Raw genomic sequence first — 16566 nt, 5'->3', positions numbered from 1 at the left:
TAAAACATATTGTTGAGACCCTCACTATGAGAGTGCCTTATGCATTATGCATGTTTGAAAATGCTTTTCTTTTCTTTCTTTTTTTTTGAGACAACTTCTCACTATGTTGTTTAGGCTGGCCTCAACTTACAGTGTTCCTCCTGCCTCAGGCTCTAGAGTGCTGGAATTACAGGCCTACACCACCATACCTGGCTACTGTTTTGTTTTATTCCATTCAAATAAGTAGAAAATACAGAGACAGTTATGTGTTATATGTGAAAGACACAGGTTACTGTAAGATCACATGAACATAGCAGAGGCTACGATCAGTGAGAGATGTCTCCAAAAGAAGAGATTGATTTCTAAAAAGTTCAGTCAGGCAAGAGGAAGTAGAATAAATTCTCTCAAATAAATCCCCTAAGTTCAGGCTAGATATTAGCAAATTCTTGCATTATTTTTCCATCTTTTCCTTCCCTTGCACCACTGAAAATTCTTTCCTGGAGGGCACACCATCAATAAATTACAGACTCGGATTCTGTTTTCTAAGGAGTCTGACCTAAGTTTCTCCTTTCCCAGAGCAAGTCCAGGAAGTAGGATGGACTTCTGGAGTTGAATATTTGCTGGACAACTGGCCAAGAACTATTGAGTAGGTCACCCAATAGACTCTGGATATGACAGCACCGTTGCCCCTGTGGTGAGCTGAAATGTGCTGCAGGGAGAAGGGACCAAAGTGGCTGGTGCAGTGTGGCTGGTGTTTGAGAGATACTGGAGAGCGGTCACTGAAGATACCACAGAAATAGATGCTGCTACCAGGCATCACTGATGCTTTCAAAAGAGAAAATGTCAGGCTCACATAGTTAATCATGAAAGAAAAGTAAAACGTGAGAGTCAAGGAGACTCATTACCTGCTGGAGAATAGACGGAGTATAAGAGCAGGCCCAAGTCTAACTTGCACTGTAATAAAGATTTACAGAAAAGACTAAATGCCAAGTCAAGGCTGATCTCATAGGCTAAAGACAGAGATAAGGAAAGCAGTGGGACTTTGAGCTATGAAATGAGAACATATTTCATTGCTGGAGAAGTGTAGCCTTTGAACCTCCACGTTCCCTTGAAGCATTAGTCCTGCGGAAGCAATCCTGTCCTTTGGCTAGAAGGTAACATCCTTTTATGTTCTACAAATGTGTTTTGTCCCCAAAGAGTTCATGTATTGCAAAGCTGGTCTCCAGTGCAGCAATAAGGGAGGTGGTGGGATCCTTAAGAGTCAAGGTGTACAGAGGTCCACAGGTCAAGGTGCTGCCCTCAGAAGGGAATGCTGGTCTCCTGCAGTGAGTTCTCATGAACCATAAGCCTGACCTGAGTCCCTCACTGGCCTCCTGTGTCAAGACGTGATCCTATGACCACATCTACCTCTGCTGTTGTAATATCATCTGCTATTAGGTCCTCACCAGGGACTGAACTAATCAGGTCCCCACACAATCTTGCCTTCTGGCCTCCAAAACTATAATTTAAATGAGCTCTCCCCTTTATTTATGAAGTAAGCCATTGTATGGCATTTTGTTAAGGTAATGAAAAACACTAATATACAAAAGTAATACAAAGGTCTCAAATGAAAAGGACAAAGCTTTCATGCCTCCCACCTCCCAGTTTTGGACACCAGACCAAGACTGAAGTGTGTAGAACTTGTACTTCACCACAACTCAATTGGGTTAGTGCTTGCCTTGCTAAGAGTGGGAAGGTGATAACAGATCAAAGCATTATTGAAATTAGATAAATTATACCAGCCAAACCAGAGAAAATTTTGGAGGGAACCATGAGAATGTGAGACTATGAGGAGTAGAATATAAACCTAGGTAAGGAAGAACTTTTCAATGTGGAACCATGGTCCCATGACACAGGAGTTAATTCCATGAAAATGCTCCAGGAATGTTTCCATTATGTTGCTGGGTAATTTTTGGGAGCTTGAAAAAAAATGGGATACAGGAATTGAAGCAGAGAGGTCAGAATTGCCACAAAAACTATTATTGTTTGTATATGAACTATCTCCCAGTGGCCAATGTGTTAAAGCTTGGTCACCAGCCTTGCGGTGCTATTGCAATGCAGTGGAATCTTCAGGAGGTGAAGCCTTGTGGAGGGATGCTATGTCATCAGGATTGTGTCCTTGAAGGGGCTATTGGAACACTGGCCACCTCTTTTCTCCCTCTTCACTACCGGGCTGCACTGAGGTGAGCAGTTTCCTCTGCCACAGGTTTCCACCATGATGTGCTGTACTGGCACAGAAGCAAAGAAACTGGGCCAAGAGACCATGGATTAAAACCCCTGAACATGTGACCCCCCAAATGAAAATTTCCTTCTTATAAATCGATTTGCCAGAATGTTGTCATAGTGACAGAAATCTGACTAACAGGATCAAAAAGCTCAGGGATTAGGGCAAGCCAAACTGGGCTGACTATATATATGACCACAAGGTCCACAAGAAATTACTTTGCTCAAGAGGTTTAAGGTAACAAAGGCAGCAAAAAATTATAGGTGAAAGGAGCCTCAGTGTCACTGAGAAGCTACCCTCTGCAGCTAAAGCTGATGGTATGAGATGCTGTCACAGTCAGGCTTCTCTGGTGGTAAAGGGAATCTAAGCATGCTAGAATAGCAGGTGCCAGGTGACCGCACTTAGTATCAGAAGTACTTAACTATTAGAACCACTTAATTGCTCTAATGGACAGCTAGGTTAGACTATCATCCAAGAGGACCAACCTTTAAGGACATCTGGAGAAAATTAATAGAATGTTGTGCTTCTATGGACAAGATAGATGAGCAGCCAGAAGGAACTGTAATAAATATATATATATACAGTAGAAGATAACTCATAATTAATCATAGGCTAGCAGAAAGCTGACAGGCATGCCAATGGAAAGCCATGATCTCTTGCCCAGTTTCCAGACCTGAGTCATTTCCTAAACTCAACTCATCAGCTGAAAGCAAGAAACTGCATTGTTATGAGCAGGAACTAGATGCAAGCCAGGTAACGACTGGAGGTCTGCCTGAGGTTCATCAGAAGCAGCTTCACTGCATCCACAGCCCCAGCCTATGGTTACCTCCCTGGTGCCTTCACGGGGAATGGAAAGTCTAAGCAGCTTGAAGAATTTTCACATTGACTCCTTGGGCTGTAGAACAAAGGCTATTGTGGTAGGAAAATCAGACTAGAAGTCCTTGCACTGCCTTTCTCCTACAAAAATAGTAAGTTAAAAATAAAGCAGGCTACAAGATTAACACCACCACAGAGATGTAAAGAATGCAGGTATTCATGCTTCTTATCATAATCCTATTTAGTTTGCCAATCTGATTTCTGCAAAACTGGGTGGATCATAGTATAAGACAATAGACTGCTATCGATTTAGCCAAATATTGACCCCATCAGAGCTGCTTTGCTAGATTTCTTGTCTCTACTAGAGCATGTCATTATAGCTTTTGGACTCCATACAGCTATTTTTATTTGCCATTGTGTGTCTTTTAAAACAAAGGACATTTTCAGCGATGTTTAGAGAAGGATACTTATAAGAACTAAAGAGAAAACAACCCCAGTATCTAACAACAGTAGAATTAAACAACTATTTGGAATGTAGTGAGTACTACACATCAGTTAAAATGAACAAAATATATACATGATGTTGAGTAAGAGGAGTCAGACACAAATTCATTTCCATGAAATATAAAATTAAGCAAAAATAGTCACTCTAGGGTGACATCTCATAATGGTGGTAATGGTGGTTATCACCAGAAGATATTGACTTAAAAAAAAAAAAAGAAGATATTGACTTGCCAAAAGCAAGACCAAAAACTTCCCAGAATGCTGAAAATGTTCTATTTCTCTATTGGGATAGTGGTAAAATGGGAGTATGCACACACTTAAGAAATTATCAAATGATACATACTTAAAAGTTATGCATCTTAAAAGCTACAAAGAAAGGACAAAACTTGCACCTTTCTCAGATAGACAAACTTGTGTGGGAATGAGATTTCAGTGTGCTCTTTCCTGTATCCATCAGGAAGAAAGGTCAGAATCAGTTTGTACCCAGATGGCCCAGACATGATATACCCTTGCCCCACGCCAATGTTAATTACTCTGCTGTCTGTCATTTATTGTCCAGAGGCACTTGGACAACTGAGACATGCAGCAGAATACTGTAGTAGTTGCTATTCTGATGACACTGTTAACTACTCCCTAGGTAACCAGTAAGTACTCTGTATATGTTGGTAAGATATATCTGCTTGAGGGGTGGGAGATAAAGTTACCAAGATTCAGGGGCTTTGCATATCAGTGAAGCTTCTAAGGATCCAGTGTTTGTGGGCATTCTGGAATATCCCATCCAAAGTCCAAGGCAAATTCTTACAACTTGCATTTTTACGACCAAGACAAGCAGAATGTCTGGTAGGGCTCCTAGAGCTTTGGAGGCAGCATATTCACAGGATTTGGTGATACATTTATCGGGTGGTTTGGAAAGCTACCAACCTTTAGGTAAGGCCAGAACAATAAAGAGCTCTCTAGTAAGTACATACTGTGGTACAAGTAACCATGTCTTTTGGCCATATGAGTCAGCAGATCTCATCGCACTACATAAACATGCCATGCGGTGCCTCTGGCAAGCCCCAGTGGACGAGTCACAGTACAGACCACAGGATTCTGGAGCAAGGCCATGACCATCTGCTACAGAGAACTATGTAACTATTCCAGTCATGATACTGGGAGCTGGTAAATCATTGAGCATCTGATCATTGGACACCAGTGACCATATAGCGTTAAGTGATCACAAGTTGTATTCATAAATTCAAGCAGAGGCAGCAATTCTATCTAAGTAAACTAATATATCTGTAATTATGTTCAATCAGGATCAGAGCATATGTAAAGTAGCTTTATAAACAGGTGCCTGAGACCCTCGTGTCATCTACCACTGTTGGCCCAATGCCTCTGCCTTAACTCTAAGCTATGGCCCCAGGGGTAGTTCCCTATGACCAGTGGGCAGAAAGAAAAAAATCATGTTTGGTTCATAGGTAGATCAGGTTGAAATTCATAAGGGCATTCTTCCCAATTGTCAGGATTGTAGGCAGTGTATCTAGTGATCAACTGTGTTGGGAGATAAAAATATCCAAGGTAAGGGTACACGTTTGGACAGTCACAAGTGTCAGTTCACTGCACTTGTTGGTCAGAGGTCGGGAAGAAGATGGGGAAAGGCTAGAGAAAAGCAGATGTACATACTTTGGAGGGCATATGATATGAAGATCTTTTATAGCACATAATTTCCCTGCTGATGCAGCATTAACCAGCAAAATATACAGGATGCCTAGGCCAGAAGACGTCAGGCTATCCTTGTGGTTACCTTAGTTCTTGCACGATTGTCTCATGAATGCAGTGGCATTGGTGGCAGAGAAGAGGCTAGTACAATCAGCTTGTACTCAACCCAAGCAGATAGTGGTGCTGCTGCTATTGACCGACCTATAACACAGGTAACAGAGACCAGCACACGGGCTCTCAACAAGGTCAAAGAACTGCTGGGTTGAACTGGCTCCTTTCAACTGCAAAAAGTACCCCTCCTCAGGACTGGCTTTGACAAGTACAGGTTTGCTTTTCCTGCTCACAGTGCTTCACCATTAACCAAGGACTCAGAGGGTGTTTCACAGTTGAACATAGGAACTCACATGCTGCTGAGACCTCAGATTAAGAGACTCACTTTCCAGCAAGAAGGTACTTGACCATAGGATCCACTGGACATACTATATCACTGGAAGCTATATGTTTTGTAAGAGTCATAACTTTTTCAAGGTGAGGCTCCACCTTGAAAAATAACACCTGTGGTTAACTCCTTAAATCATTGCCATTGTATGGTGCTGTCTCCTCAGTTCATAATGTACACAGATACTGAGGATTTTTTTTTTGTTTCTGTTTTTTTGTTGTTAAGTAAGAGTGCCCTGTTTACCATCTCCTACAGTGGTACATTTGGCGAATCTTATTTTCTTCTGGCAATTTCAGGCCCTACTAGCATACAGGTCCTGGCAGATATGGGATACACCAATCAGAGAACATAGTAGGAAATGAGAGTTGTACCTGCTCTCTGGTGGCTTGTGGGTTCCTAATGCCAGACGATCAGAACGCAAACTCAGAATGAGGTGAAGGCTGGTGCTACATAATGAGGGGAGAGGATATGTTGGGTTACTCAGGAGATTCACTGAGCAATCCTTGGTATTCCCTAGGGAAGTTGTAAATGTAAACAGGCAAGGGCAGCAATCACAGCTTGATAGTCAGGGTATAAGACATGTAGGATGAGTCCCAGGTCCATATATCACTGCCTGTGCAGAGAGGCTAGTTGAAGTGGAAGGGAATCTAGTGGGTAGTGGAAATAATAAGTATCATTTACTGTAGCAGGACCAGCTGCCGCAGCGGGGAATATAGCTCTTCTTATAAAACCTTCCCAAAACTAATAAGAATTCTGGAAAGCCAGGCATGGTGGTACATGACTGTAATCCCAGCACTTCAGAGGCTGAGGCAGGAGGATTTCCATGATTTTCCATGAGTTAGAGGCCAGTCTGAGCTACATAGTGAGTTCAAGGCCAGCCTGCACTACAAAGCAAGACCTTGTCTCAAACAAACAAACAAACAAACAAACCCAAAATGAGAATTCTGGAGAGGTTGGGCACACTTGCAAAGCCTTGCAATCCCAGCTACTTGACAGCTTGAGGAGGGAGGATCACATGTTCAAGGGCAACCTGAACATAGCAAGACCTTGTCTTAAAATAAAAACTAACTGGGGATATAGGGCAGTGGTAGAGCAAATCTGAGGCCTAGGGTTCAATTCACAGCATGAAGAAAAAAGGACCTCTGGAGAAACTTGTCAGATAAACATCATATGAGACACATGATCTAGGCAATACTAAGTGGACAAGAAAGTAAGTTCCTGTGTCCTGCCCATATCCACTTTATAGGCACTTTGTGTATCTATATTTCAGCCACTGTTAGTGGTAGATAGCAATTACAGCTGAAGAATTTTCTTTGGCTAAAACAGAAGCCCTTTTACCCACAAGGCTATCATGACCTCTGTCTTCCCCTTAAGATCTCACCCAATAACAGACTGTCGTGGAGGAACAAAAGCTGGCCTTCAAGACCAACACCTGGATGTATATTATGTAGCATGAGTGGAGCCTCCTTCTTATTTCTTGTTTTCTTGGTCAATCCTGCTGTCTCCCAGAAGCCCCATGTAGTAAGACACTAGAACAAGAATCCTTGTTTCAGGTCCTATTTTCAAATCAGCAATGCAACACTAGTTATCTGGAGAGTGTTTGAGGATAGTTCTATATAGAGAAAAGGACTAAAATCTTGAGACATGGTTTTGTAACAGATAATGCCCCTCCCCTTCCTGCCAGTATACTTCAGTTTTTTAGTTGTCCAGGTTATTGTTCCTGTTGCAGTGCTGGTTGCTTCTGTCTCCTAGAAAAGACTAATCACTGTGATGTATAGCTAATTACTATGATGCATAATGTAACAACCAATCAAAAACAGCCAAGTACTCTGCCTGTGTACCTCCCCTTTGCAAACCTATAAAAACCTCCCTCCCTTAGCCTTCAGGGCCTGATATTTTGGGACTGACCCCAATCACTGCCCATCAACATAAAATAAATGTCTCCCAATCCTGGGTGGTGTTTTGGTGTTTCTGCTTGCCCTTGCAGTATAACATGTTAGATGATGATCCATAAAAACATTATGCTAAGTGGAAGAAGACAGATTCAAAAGACCACACAATACATAATTCTTTGTGTTTGAAATGTTAAAATAGGCAAATACATAGATACAAAAAGTAGATTAGTAATTTCTAGGGGTTTTAGGGTGGATGGGGTAGGAAGGAATGGGGACCACTAATGGATGAATTAGATATCTTGGCTCCAAATTTAATTCCTTGGTTATGCTTCAGGTTTTGTTTTGTTTTTTTAAGACAGCATTTTGCCTTGTAGAATTATGCTGGTGTCAAACTCATGGAGATCCAACTGTTTCAGCTTCCTGAGCACTGGGATAATAATAGCGCACCACCATGCCTAGCAAGGCTTTTACATTTACAGCTCTTATTATTCTGGTAATAAGTAAACTTTAGTGGTCATTTGGAAGTACCCTTTCCCTAACTTTCCATTTTTAGCCATGTGTTTAATTAATCATGTTTGTATCAGCGTTTCATTGCTGAGATAAACACCTGATTCATGCAATTTAAAAGAAAACAAAGTTTATTTTGGCTCACAGTTTCAGCAATTGCAGACCCTGATCAGCTAGCTCCAGGGCAAATACATCATGGTGAAAGGTAAGAGGAGAGCTGCTCAATTCATGGTATCAAAGAAGCAGAGGAAGAGTCAGAGAGGAAGGGAGCAGATACAGTCCCCAAGGTCTACCCAGACACACCCAGAAATGTACTTTACTAATCCCCTTGGCATCTCTAAAACCAATCAGGTTGAGAATGACATGAACCATCGGAGTTTCTAAGGAGTTCATAAATTGTTGAGGAACTTCAAGCAGCTCCCAAGTGCAAGGGGAGCCAGCAAGGCATACATAACAGAGTTTAACAGATTTGTAGACAGCTTTACTTACACATCTACGTTTTATCTGTATCAATATGCTGATTTTTACAAACGCACATGCATTACTTCCCTACACTGACCCTAAAGCCTGCTTCTTGTTTGTTGCCCTGGCACCCAGCATAATGATAGGGATGTGGTAACGCCTCAAGAATTAACGCAATGCCTGTAATTAAAGCACTCTGGGAGGCTGAGGTAGGAGAATAGCAAGTTCATTACTTTCCTAAGTAGCAGTGACTGAGGAGTCTGTTTCAAAATTTTTTAAATGTAGTTTAGTGCAAAAGTCCTGAGTTCAAACTCCTAGTATTACAAAACAAAACAAAACAAAAACAAACAAACAAAAACCAATGGACGCGGAGGATGAGTATAGCAGCAGTGTGAGCACTGTCCAGTACTTAGGTCATCCGGATAGTGGGGGAGTCAGAAGGCCATATGTAAGATTGGCAGAGACCTAGTCAGGATTTTTAACTAAGGGCACTTGTGTAAGTCTCACATTCCAGAAAACAGGAACAAGAACGCTGGGAAGCTTTAAACAGCTTTCTCTGCAGGAAAACCTAAACAAACCACGCACAAATACAGGCACTTTAAAAACACGAGGGTTATAATTTTCAGGTCCCAGCGAGCCTGGCTGGGGTTAGTACTTTACACGGGGCAGGAAAGAGAGGACCAGGCTGTCGGGCTGCACTCTCGCCAGGCCCGGCCAACAAGCGTCACCAAGCGCAAAGGTGCGTGGAAAGCAGGCTGACCGCGCACGCGCTCGGAGCAGCGGGGTGCTTGGACTCCAGGTGGCTCCGTAGCCGCGCCCTGGGGAGGGCGGAACGTGGCGTGCCGGCGCCGTGCCTCCCGCCGGACGCAGTTTGCAGACGCACTCGCGAGCTCCCAGCTGGCTGCTCAGTTTCGCCTCTGCCAACGAGGAGGCCGGGCGGAGGGAGAGAGAGAGACGCTGAGGTCTGGCGCTCCTCCTCCACGGCTCTCGGGCAGAGCCTCCCCTCCAGCAGGTCTACGCCAAGCTGCAGCACGAACTTCCGGCTTCTCTTCTAAGTGGACGATTTGAGGCCGCAGCGGCCTTCGGAGCCGGCAGCCCCTTCCACCTCCCAGCAACAGCCCCGGGACCGGAGAGGACAGCCGCCCCCCGCAGGTTGTTCTCCTGGACGAGGCGGCCGCCTGCTTGCTGGCAAGGTGGGCTCGGGGAACGCTCTGGGTCTCCCCGCTACTTCCGCGAGACTCCACGCGAAGCCGGCCATCCTGGGGGTCCTGCCTCTCTTCTGATTGGTTAACTGCTCAGTTAATGAGCTCCGCTAGCTGGTGATTGGTTCAGACGCGCCGCCTGTCACCTGCTTCCCTGTGGGAATCTGGGTCGTTAGGGAAAGCGTTACTTGAGTCTCCATTGAAGAGGTTGGTTGGGTCCCTAGTCCAGTTTGTTTATTGTAGTGGGGAATCGTCTAGCCGCTGGAGCTTTCTTCGCCGGCGGTGGAAAGAACCCGTGGCTGGCCCAGGGTGGGAGGTTGGAGGAAGTAGCCAGAAAGTGAAGGTTTAGGAGTAAACTGAAGCCCCTAACCCTGGCTGCATCCGAATGGGAGCGTAAAAGGAAGGCAGGCCTTTGAGACAGCGAGAGGCATAATCCCAGTAGCAATGACAGCGTCGGAGGCTAGGCCAGAATTTGCTGTTCGAGAAAAGCCTTGCGCGAGATTTTCTTGACCTAATTGTATGGGGGTATTCTAGGTGTGTAACAAAATGCCCTGGAGAATTCGCTTTGGCTTTGAAGCAGAGTTGGGAGACTACCAGATGTTCCTGGTATTTAGAGACCTTTTTTTTTTTTTTTTTTTTTTTTTTAATAATTCAACTCTATTGCTTCAGATGGGCAGCTCTCAAAAAAGGCACAAACAACTGAAGGATGGGCACCATTCCATATGTTAAAAGCATGTTGAAAGAAAAATAAGGTATTCATTTTAATTGTGGTTAAATGTACAAGAATAAGTTTTGAATAATGTTAGGATACCTTGATTTTGTGTTAGGGTTCAACTTTTTAAACTGTTAATTACAAAAAATTATGCTACTGCTATGTCTACCAAATATGTTCCTTGCTCTTTTATGATCTCCATTGTTTTGGAAATGGAAAACCTTGAGTTTTGAATGTCACTTAGCACTTGAGTGGATATTGTTGGTAGGTCTTTCAAAGTTACAATGTAACAGTCACCATAACAATCTTGAATTTGTTCTTTAACGTGAGGCTACATGTGAACTTGAATAGTTGCTTATCCCTACTTTAGACTCCTGGGTCAACTTCATTTTGCAGCAGGTTGCTTATTAAACTCCTAGTGTAATTTCTAGATGTGAAACAGTTGCTTTCCTAGCAACCCAATCAGTGGGGCACCAACTTCCACTGAGTCGGGTGCTTCATTATACATACCCCTTAGTGACATAGGAGAAATTGTCGAAGAGTAATTTATTAGACCCACAGATCACCCAAATTAGCTAGTGATAAGAGACAGGGACCTACCTTAGAAAATTCTAACCAACAGTTGGGGATGAGATCTAGATTAAATTTTTTTTTTCTTCAAGTGAGTCTGACAACTCACTAGTGACTTAAAAAATTGATCTGTTTGTGACATTCTAAAGTACGGCACAGTTTTCTCCCTTGTTTCCCTGTAGTTTAGAAGTAAGCATATTGGGGATGACATGTAATTGTAATCCAAAAAATAACATTTATTTAGAATGTCAGAATGTTTCACTGTCCCTCAGAGATCTCTGGGAGTTACCAGTCTAGTCTGGGATGAGGCTCCATAAGATGAAACAGAATACTCTGGTGCACTCTCTTCTGAGAGCCTCATGGTGCATGCTATATTGAACCTACTGGGTTTTAAAGTCTTCCTGTTAGATTTTAAGTAGAGAGCACCTCAGAGCTTTTTTTTTTTTTTTTTTTTTTTGGCAGAACTGGGGATTGAACTCAGGCCCTTGGGCTTGCCAGGCAAGAACTTATTCCACTGAGCCATCTCCCCAGCCTCAGAGCTTTTGTGGTAGATATAACAGGATTAATTATTTTCACCTTAACAAGTAGTTTGCATTATTATACTTCTAAGCCTTATTTTAGAAGGAATATCTTGCTAGAAAAAAATAAATTGTACTCTCCCAGTAGCTCTTTCCTTTTTAGATAAAGAATGTGCACAGTTCAAGCCTAAAATCTGTTTTTTGACCTGAAGTACTCAGATATTTAAAACAAACAAAGCTTTTAGATCAGCTTTACCAGAGAGTTAAAGAACTTTTTTTAAAAAAAGGATAATCAGATGGTATTCAGATGTGAGAAATGTATGCTCACTTCAAGTTCTGACTAAACAATGGCTTCTGGCAAGGTAGTAGGTCCAATTGTGCTCTCTTGTCATAGAAGTTTTTCATTTTTTGTGTAACTTTCTCACTATAAGATTTGGCAACTGAAATGTCTTGAGTGGGGAACAGAATTAAAAAAATGGGGGTAAAAATGCAAAGCTGTAGGTAGTCTATAACTAATGCCTTGATTTTTATATATATTGTTTGAACAGGAAGGCAGAAGCCTCAGTATGAATCAGTCTAGACCTAGGTTAGGTAATGATGGTGAAGAACCCTCATCTCAAGACCGTAATGATCGTGAAAGTGGGAGAAGATGGCAGCAAGAACGCCTCCTTAGAGAAGAAGCCTATTATCAGTTTATTAATGAACTCAGTGATGAAGATTATCGGCTAATGAGAGACCACAATCTTTTAGGCACCCCTGGTAAGAAATGGGTAAAAAGAGGAAATGCCTTCTTTTATGAATAGGAGGAGGAATTTTGACATAAGATGTTTTTCCCTCACTTTTTCCTCTCCCAAAATATTATAGTTTTGTGAGTTTAAAAGGAAAAGGACCAAGAAGACACCAAGGTAGGTGAGAGGAAGAAGGGAGGGAGAGGGAATAAAAAAGAGAATTAAGATGTGTTATGTACATGTATCGACTCCTCACAGAGAATGTGATCATTGTGCACTGTGAACATACACTAAGACAGATTTGGTTTTAATACAACAAAGTAGAAAATCACCAGCTTACTTTTTCTGTATTTTATGTTTTTTACTTCTGTATAAGTAGATAAGGATATGAGATATACAAATGCTAAAATAACAGCCTGGTGTGCACAATAGTATTAAATGTTCACAGATGTAGTCCTAGTTCTTTTAAGTAATATTTGTACAAATAGAATATTAAGCCCCACTTCTAAGTTGTGTGAGGTGTTTATTTACTCAGCTGTATTAATAACCACCCAAAGTCCAATGTGCTCCATAAATTTTTGTAGATTCATTTTATAAATGAAACTCACTGAAATTTCTGTCTTTATGTTTGTATGTTGGAGGCCCAAATGATAAAATACTGGAGGACAATTTAAGTGAATAAACACTTCAAGTTTTCTCTAAAAAAATTACCTTAAACTTTTTTTGAGGGCTGGGGAGATAGCTCAGTGGAATAAGTGCTTGTGTGGCAAGTACAAGGTCCTGAGTTTGATCCCTGGTACCACCAAAACAATAAAATAAACAAAAAAAAACCCAAAACATTTTTTAACATTCTGGCAAAAATGCACCAAATTAATAGCCCATAGAGTCTCTAAGTATGGACTGAAAGTTCTTTATTAATTATTCACATTTAATATTATTTTAGTGAATTTTAATAAACTAGTAATAAATCCCTGTCTTATAGAACGTGTGTGGATACTAAGACATTGTCTTTTATAAGTGGTTAAAGACTAAGTTTAATCTTCTTGAGTTCTCATACAATTTTAAAATAAGCAGTATTCATTGTTTCAGGAGAAATAACATCACAAGAACTGCAGCAGCGGTTAGATGGAGTGAAGGAGCAGCTAGCATCTCAGCCTGACTTGAGAAATGGGACAAATAACAGAGGTATTCTGGAGTCATTTCTGTAAGCAACAGGCTCGACTGGGACAGTTGTGACAGTGAAAATATTGCATCTTACATGTCTGTTTTTAATGTTTTCCAGCTGTGATGTGATATTCATTCAGATACTGTATATGTATTATATACAAAGTAGTCTTTTTGGACAGTACAGAAGAGTGAACAAAAATTTTCATATACAGATTGCCTTCAACATGGCCTACGTATACGTGTGCTACATTATTATTATATATAACACATTATATATAGCATAGTTCATTTTTTAAAAATCTATTATTTATTTATTTGATACAAGGTCTGACTATGCAGCTCTGACTCCTGTCTCAGCCTCCCCAGTGCTGAGAGCATAGGCATACAGTGTACACCCTACTTTTTCTACCATCATGTAGCTAAGCTTAGTTTCCTAGAATTTATATTATAGAACAGTACAGAAAGACAGAGGTAGGACATGTATTTTTATTTATTTATTTGTTGTTTTCTTTTGTTACTTTACTGAACAAACACTAAGCCATAGTATAAAATGTTCTTATAAAAATGAGAATACATGTAAAAAGTAAAAATAAACATATAGACCCCAATTTCTTTGTCTTTCAAGCTAGTTCTGTTTCTTTATTCAGAGGTATCATTAGTAATCTCACATATTCTATCAAATCATTGTATTGATTATAATGAAGTATTAAAAAAAAAACAAACCCTTCATAATGTAATGGGTCAAGGGCCAGGGAGATAGCTCAGTAGCACAAGTGCCTGCCTGGCAAGTGCAAGGTCATGAATTCAATTTCTGGTACCAAAAACAAAACAAAAGAAAATGTAATGGCTTAATAAGATACAAGAAGTTTCTTTCTGTTTTGTGCTAACAGCCCAAGAAGGACAAAGATACTTTGTTTCATAAATCTTTCTGAGACCCAAGAAGATAGCTGAGTGATTCTACAGTTGTACTGGGCAGTGTGGTAGTAGCTACTTGTGAATAAAATATAATCTTATTAGACTAGCCACATTCAGGTGATGAACAGTGACATGTAACTGGTAGCTTCCTTATCGGACAACACAAATATGGAACATCTCTAGTGCGAAAAAGTTTATGGGACAGTGTAATGCCAGCATGATCATGCTGAGTTTTAACCACAGCTAGGTTTCCGCAGGTACCTACATGCCAGGCTATTCTCATGGGCATTTCTAATGTTTTTACAGTAGTAGAGTGCAACTATTTCAGGCACACCATCATCATTACATTCTAGTTCATCAGAGAAGGGAATAGCAATTAGGTTGATTCATTTTTTTGGTTTAGTTTTTTTGTTTTTTTTTATCAGAGTCTCACTAGCCTTGAACTCACTGTGTAGTCAGGGCTGGCCTCAAGCTCATGTGATCTTCCTGCCCCAATCTCCTAAGACCTTGGATTATAGGTGTGGGTCACCACACCTGGATTAGAATGATTAATGTTCACCCTTCTTTTACTTATATCTTTTCCTAACTAAAATGGAAATTGGGTATTGACCCTTTTTTTTGTATTCAAATATGTAAGTTAAACTAAATTTGTATAACTTATTATACTGATCTTTTGAATATGTTTTAATGGAAATTATACTCATCAAATGTAAAATAGTTCATTATCTTTAGAATATGGCTAAAGTTATTCTTTATTATATTGACAATTTACATCTTTAACTTCATTTAAAAGTGTTTATGAGATTGATTTCATTAATGAAACTAAAATCTCAAAAAATAGTTATTTTTGAGTAAAAGAAAAAGTCTAAAGTTGAAGTCTATGGTGAGTGTGCATCAAAATACTTTTCATTGTGTTTTTCACTTTATGGTATTAACTGGTTACAAATATATAAATGAAAACTTTAGGCTTGGCACAGTGTCCATATTATTATTGAAGAAGTTTAACTTAGACACACTGATTTCCAAATTGATTCACTCGACAATATTAGCTGAGAGTCTGATTTATACTAGACCCTATTAGAAAGGCTGGAGATTTACCAATAACTAATAAAAATGCTGAACACAGTGGTGGTATATTCTAGAATTCTAGCATTTTGGGAGCTTGAGGCAAAAGGATTGCAAGTTCAGGTCCTACCTGGGCACCTTAGTGTGAGACCTTGTCTCAAAATTAAAAGTTTTTAAAAGAGACCAGGATGTAGCTCAGTAGTAGAGTACCCCTAGGTTTGACCCCCCCAGCATTAAAAATAAAGATGAAAATGTTTGTCTTCATGAAGCTTACACTGTAAATGAATAGTATATGTATTTATTGTATATAATAGTTAACATTTACTGAATGTTTTCTATATGCCAGGTACTATATGCATTATTTTGTATATGATGCCTTATTCTTTACTCATGAAAACCCAGTGAGTTTGACATCATCTCCAATTTACAGACAAGGATACAGTCACAGAGAAAGTAACTTGCTATAGTCTTCCAGCTTTATGCAAGGACAACTAATGTAATTCTAACAGTATATTCATATTAGATTGACTGGAATTTGCATTTTTGGCAGTTCCTAAGAGATAAAATTTCTAGGGTTAAAAAAATACTTTGAGTTGGCTCATCCGCAGATAGGATAAATTTTACATAGAGTTTGCCGCCTTGTTTTATTGGTAGTAATATGTGAATAAAATGACTTAAATGTACAATTTGGTATTGGATATATTTCTCATTTGCTGCAATATTTTGTCAATAACAGAAAGTAGGAGCAAGAATTTCCCCATAACTTTGCAAAAATAGTATTTAAAGTCCTACAATCATATAAATGCTATTGTATTTTAATTTTTAGAATATGCTCACAGTATACAGTTTCATTTAGAAAGTTCAAGGATTTTGCCATTTTTCATTCATTGAAATGCATAAATGTTAATTTATTATGGTATCTGTTTTTCTTGCTTTCAATAAAGTTCTAAGCACAGATTCTAAGAATTGATTTTATGTTCATTTGATTTGCTTTCCAGACTCAGAAGTACCTAGAGAAAGTTCAAGTGAAGATTCTTTGCTAGAATGGCTGCACACCTTTCGTCTTACTGGCAACGCAACTCGAAGTGGACAAAATGGGAACCAAACTTGGAGAGCTGTGAGT

General features: G+C 40.2%; 1 protein-coding gene across 1 annotated transcript in view; it reads left to right on the top strand.

The window, feature by feature from the left end:
* The first annotated feature begins 8935 nt into the window (after window positions 1-8935).
* Rnf6 (ring finger protein 6) overlaps window positions 8936-16566 on the top strand; it is a 9270-nt gene continuing 1639 nt past the window's right edge. Inside the window, exons 1-5 of the mRNA XM_004631115.2 lie at window positions 8936-9759; window positions 10438-10520; window positions 12117-12327; window positions 13386-13481; window positions 16442-16564. Of these exons, the coding sequence (XP_004631172.1) occupies window positions 12135-12327; window positions 13386-13481; window positions 16442-16564 (412 nt within the window). The 5' untranslated portion in view covers window positions 8936-9759; window positions 10438-10520; window positions 12117-12134. The remainder of the gene's footprint in view (window positions 9760-10437; window positions 10521-12116; window positions 12328-13385; window positions 13482-16441; window positions 16565-16566) is intronic.

The sequence above is a fragment of the Octodon degus genome, unplaced genomic scaffold (assembly GCF_000260255.1).
Source record: "Octodon degus isolate 3935 unplaced genomic scaffold, OctDeg1.0 scaffold00038, whole genome shotgun sequence".
In the NCBI taxonomy this organism is placed as follows: domain Eukaryota; kingdom Metazoa; phylum Chordata; class Mammalia; order Rodentia; family Octodontidae; genus Octodon; species Octodon degus.
The sequence above is the reverse complement of the archived record's forward strand: the minus strand, read 5'-3'. Positions and strand labels throughout refer to the sequence as shown.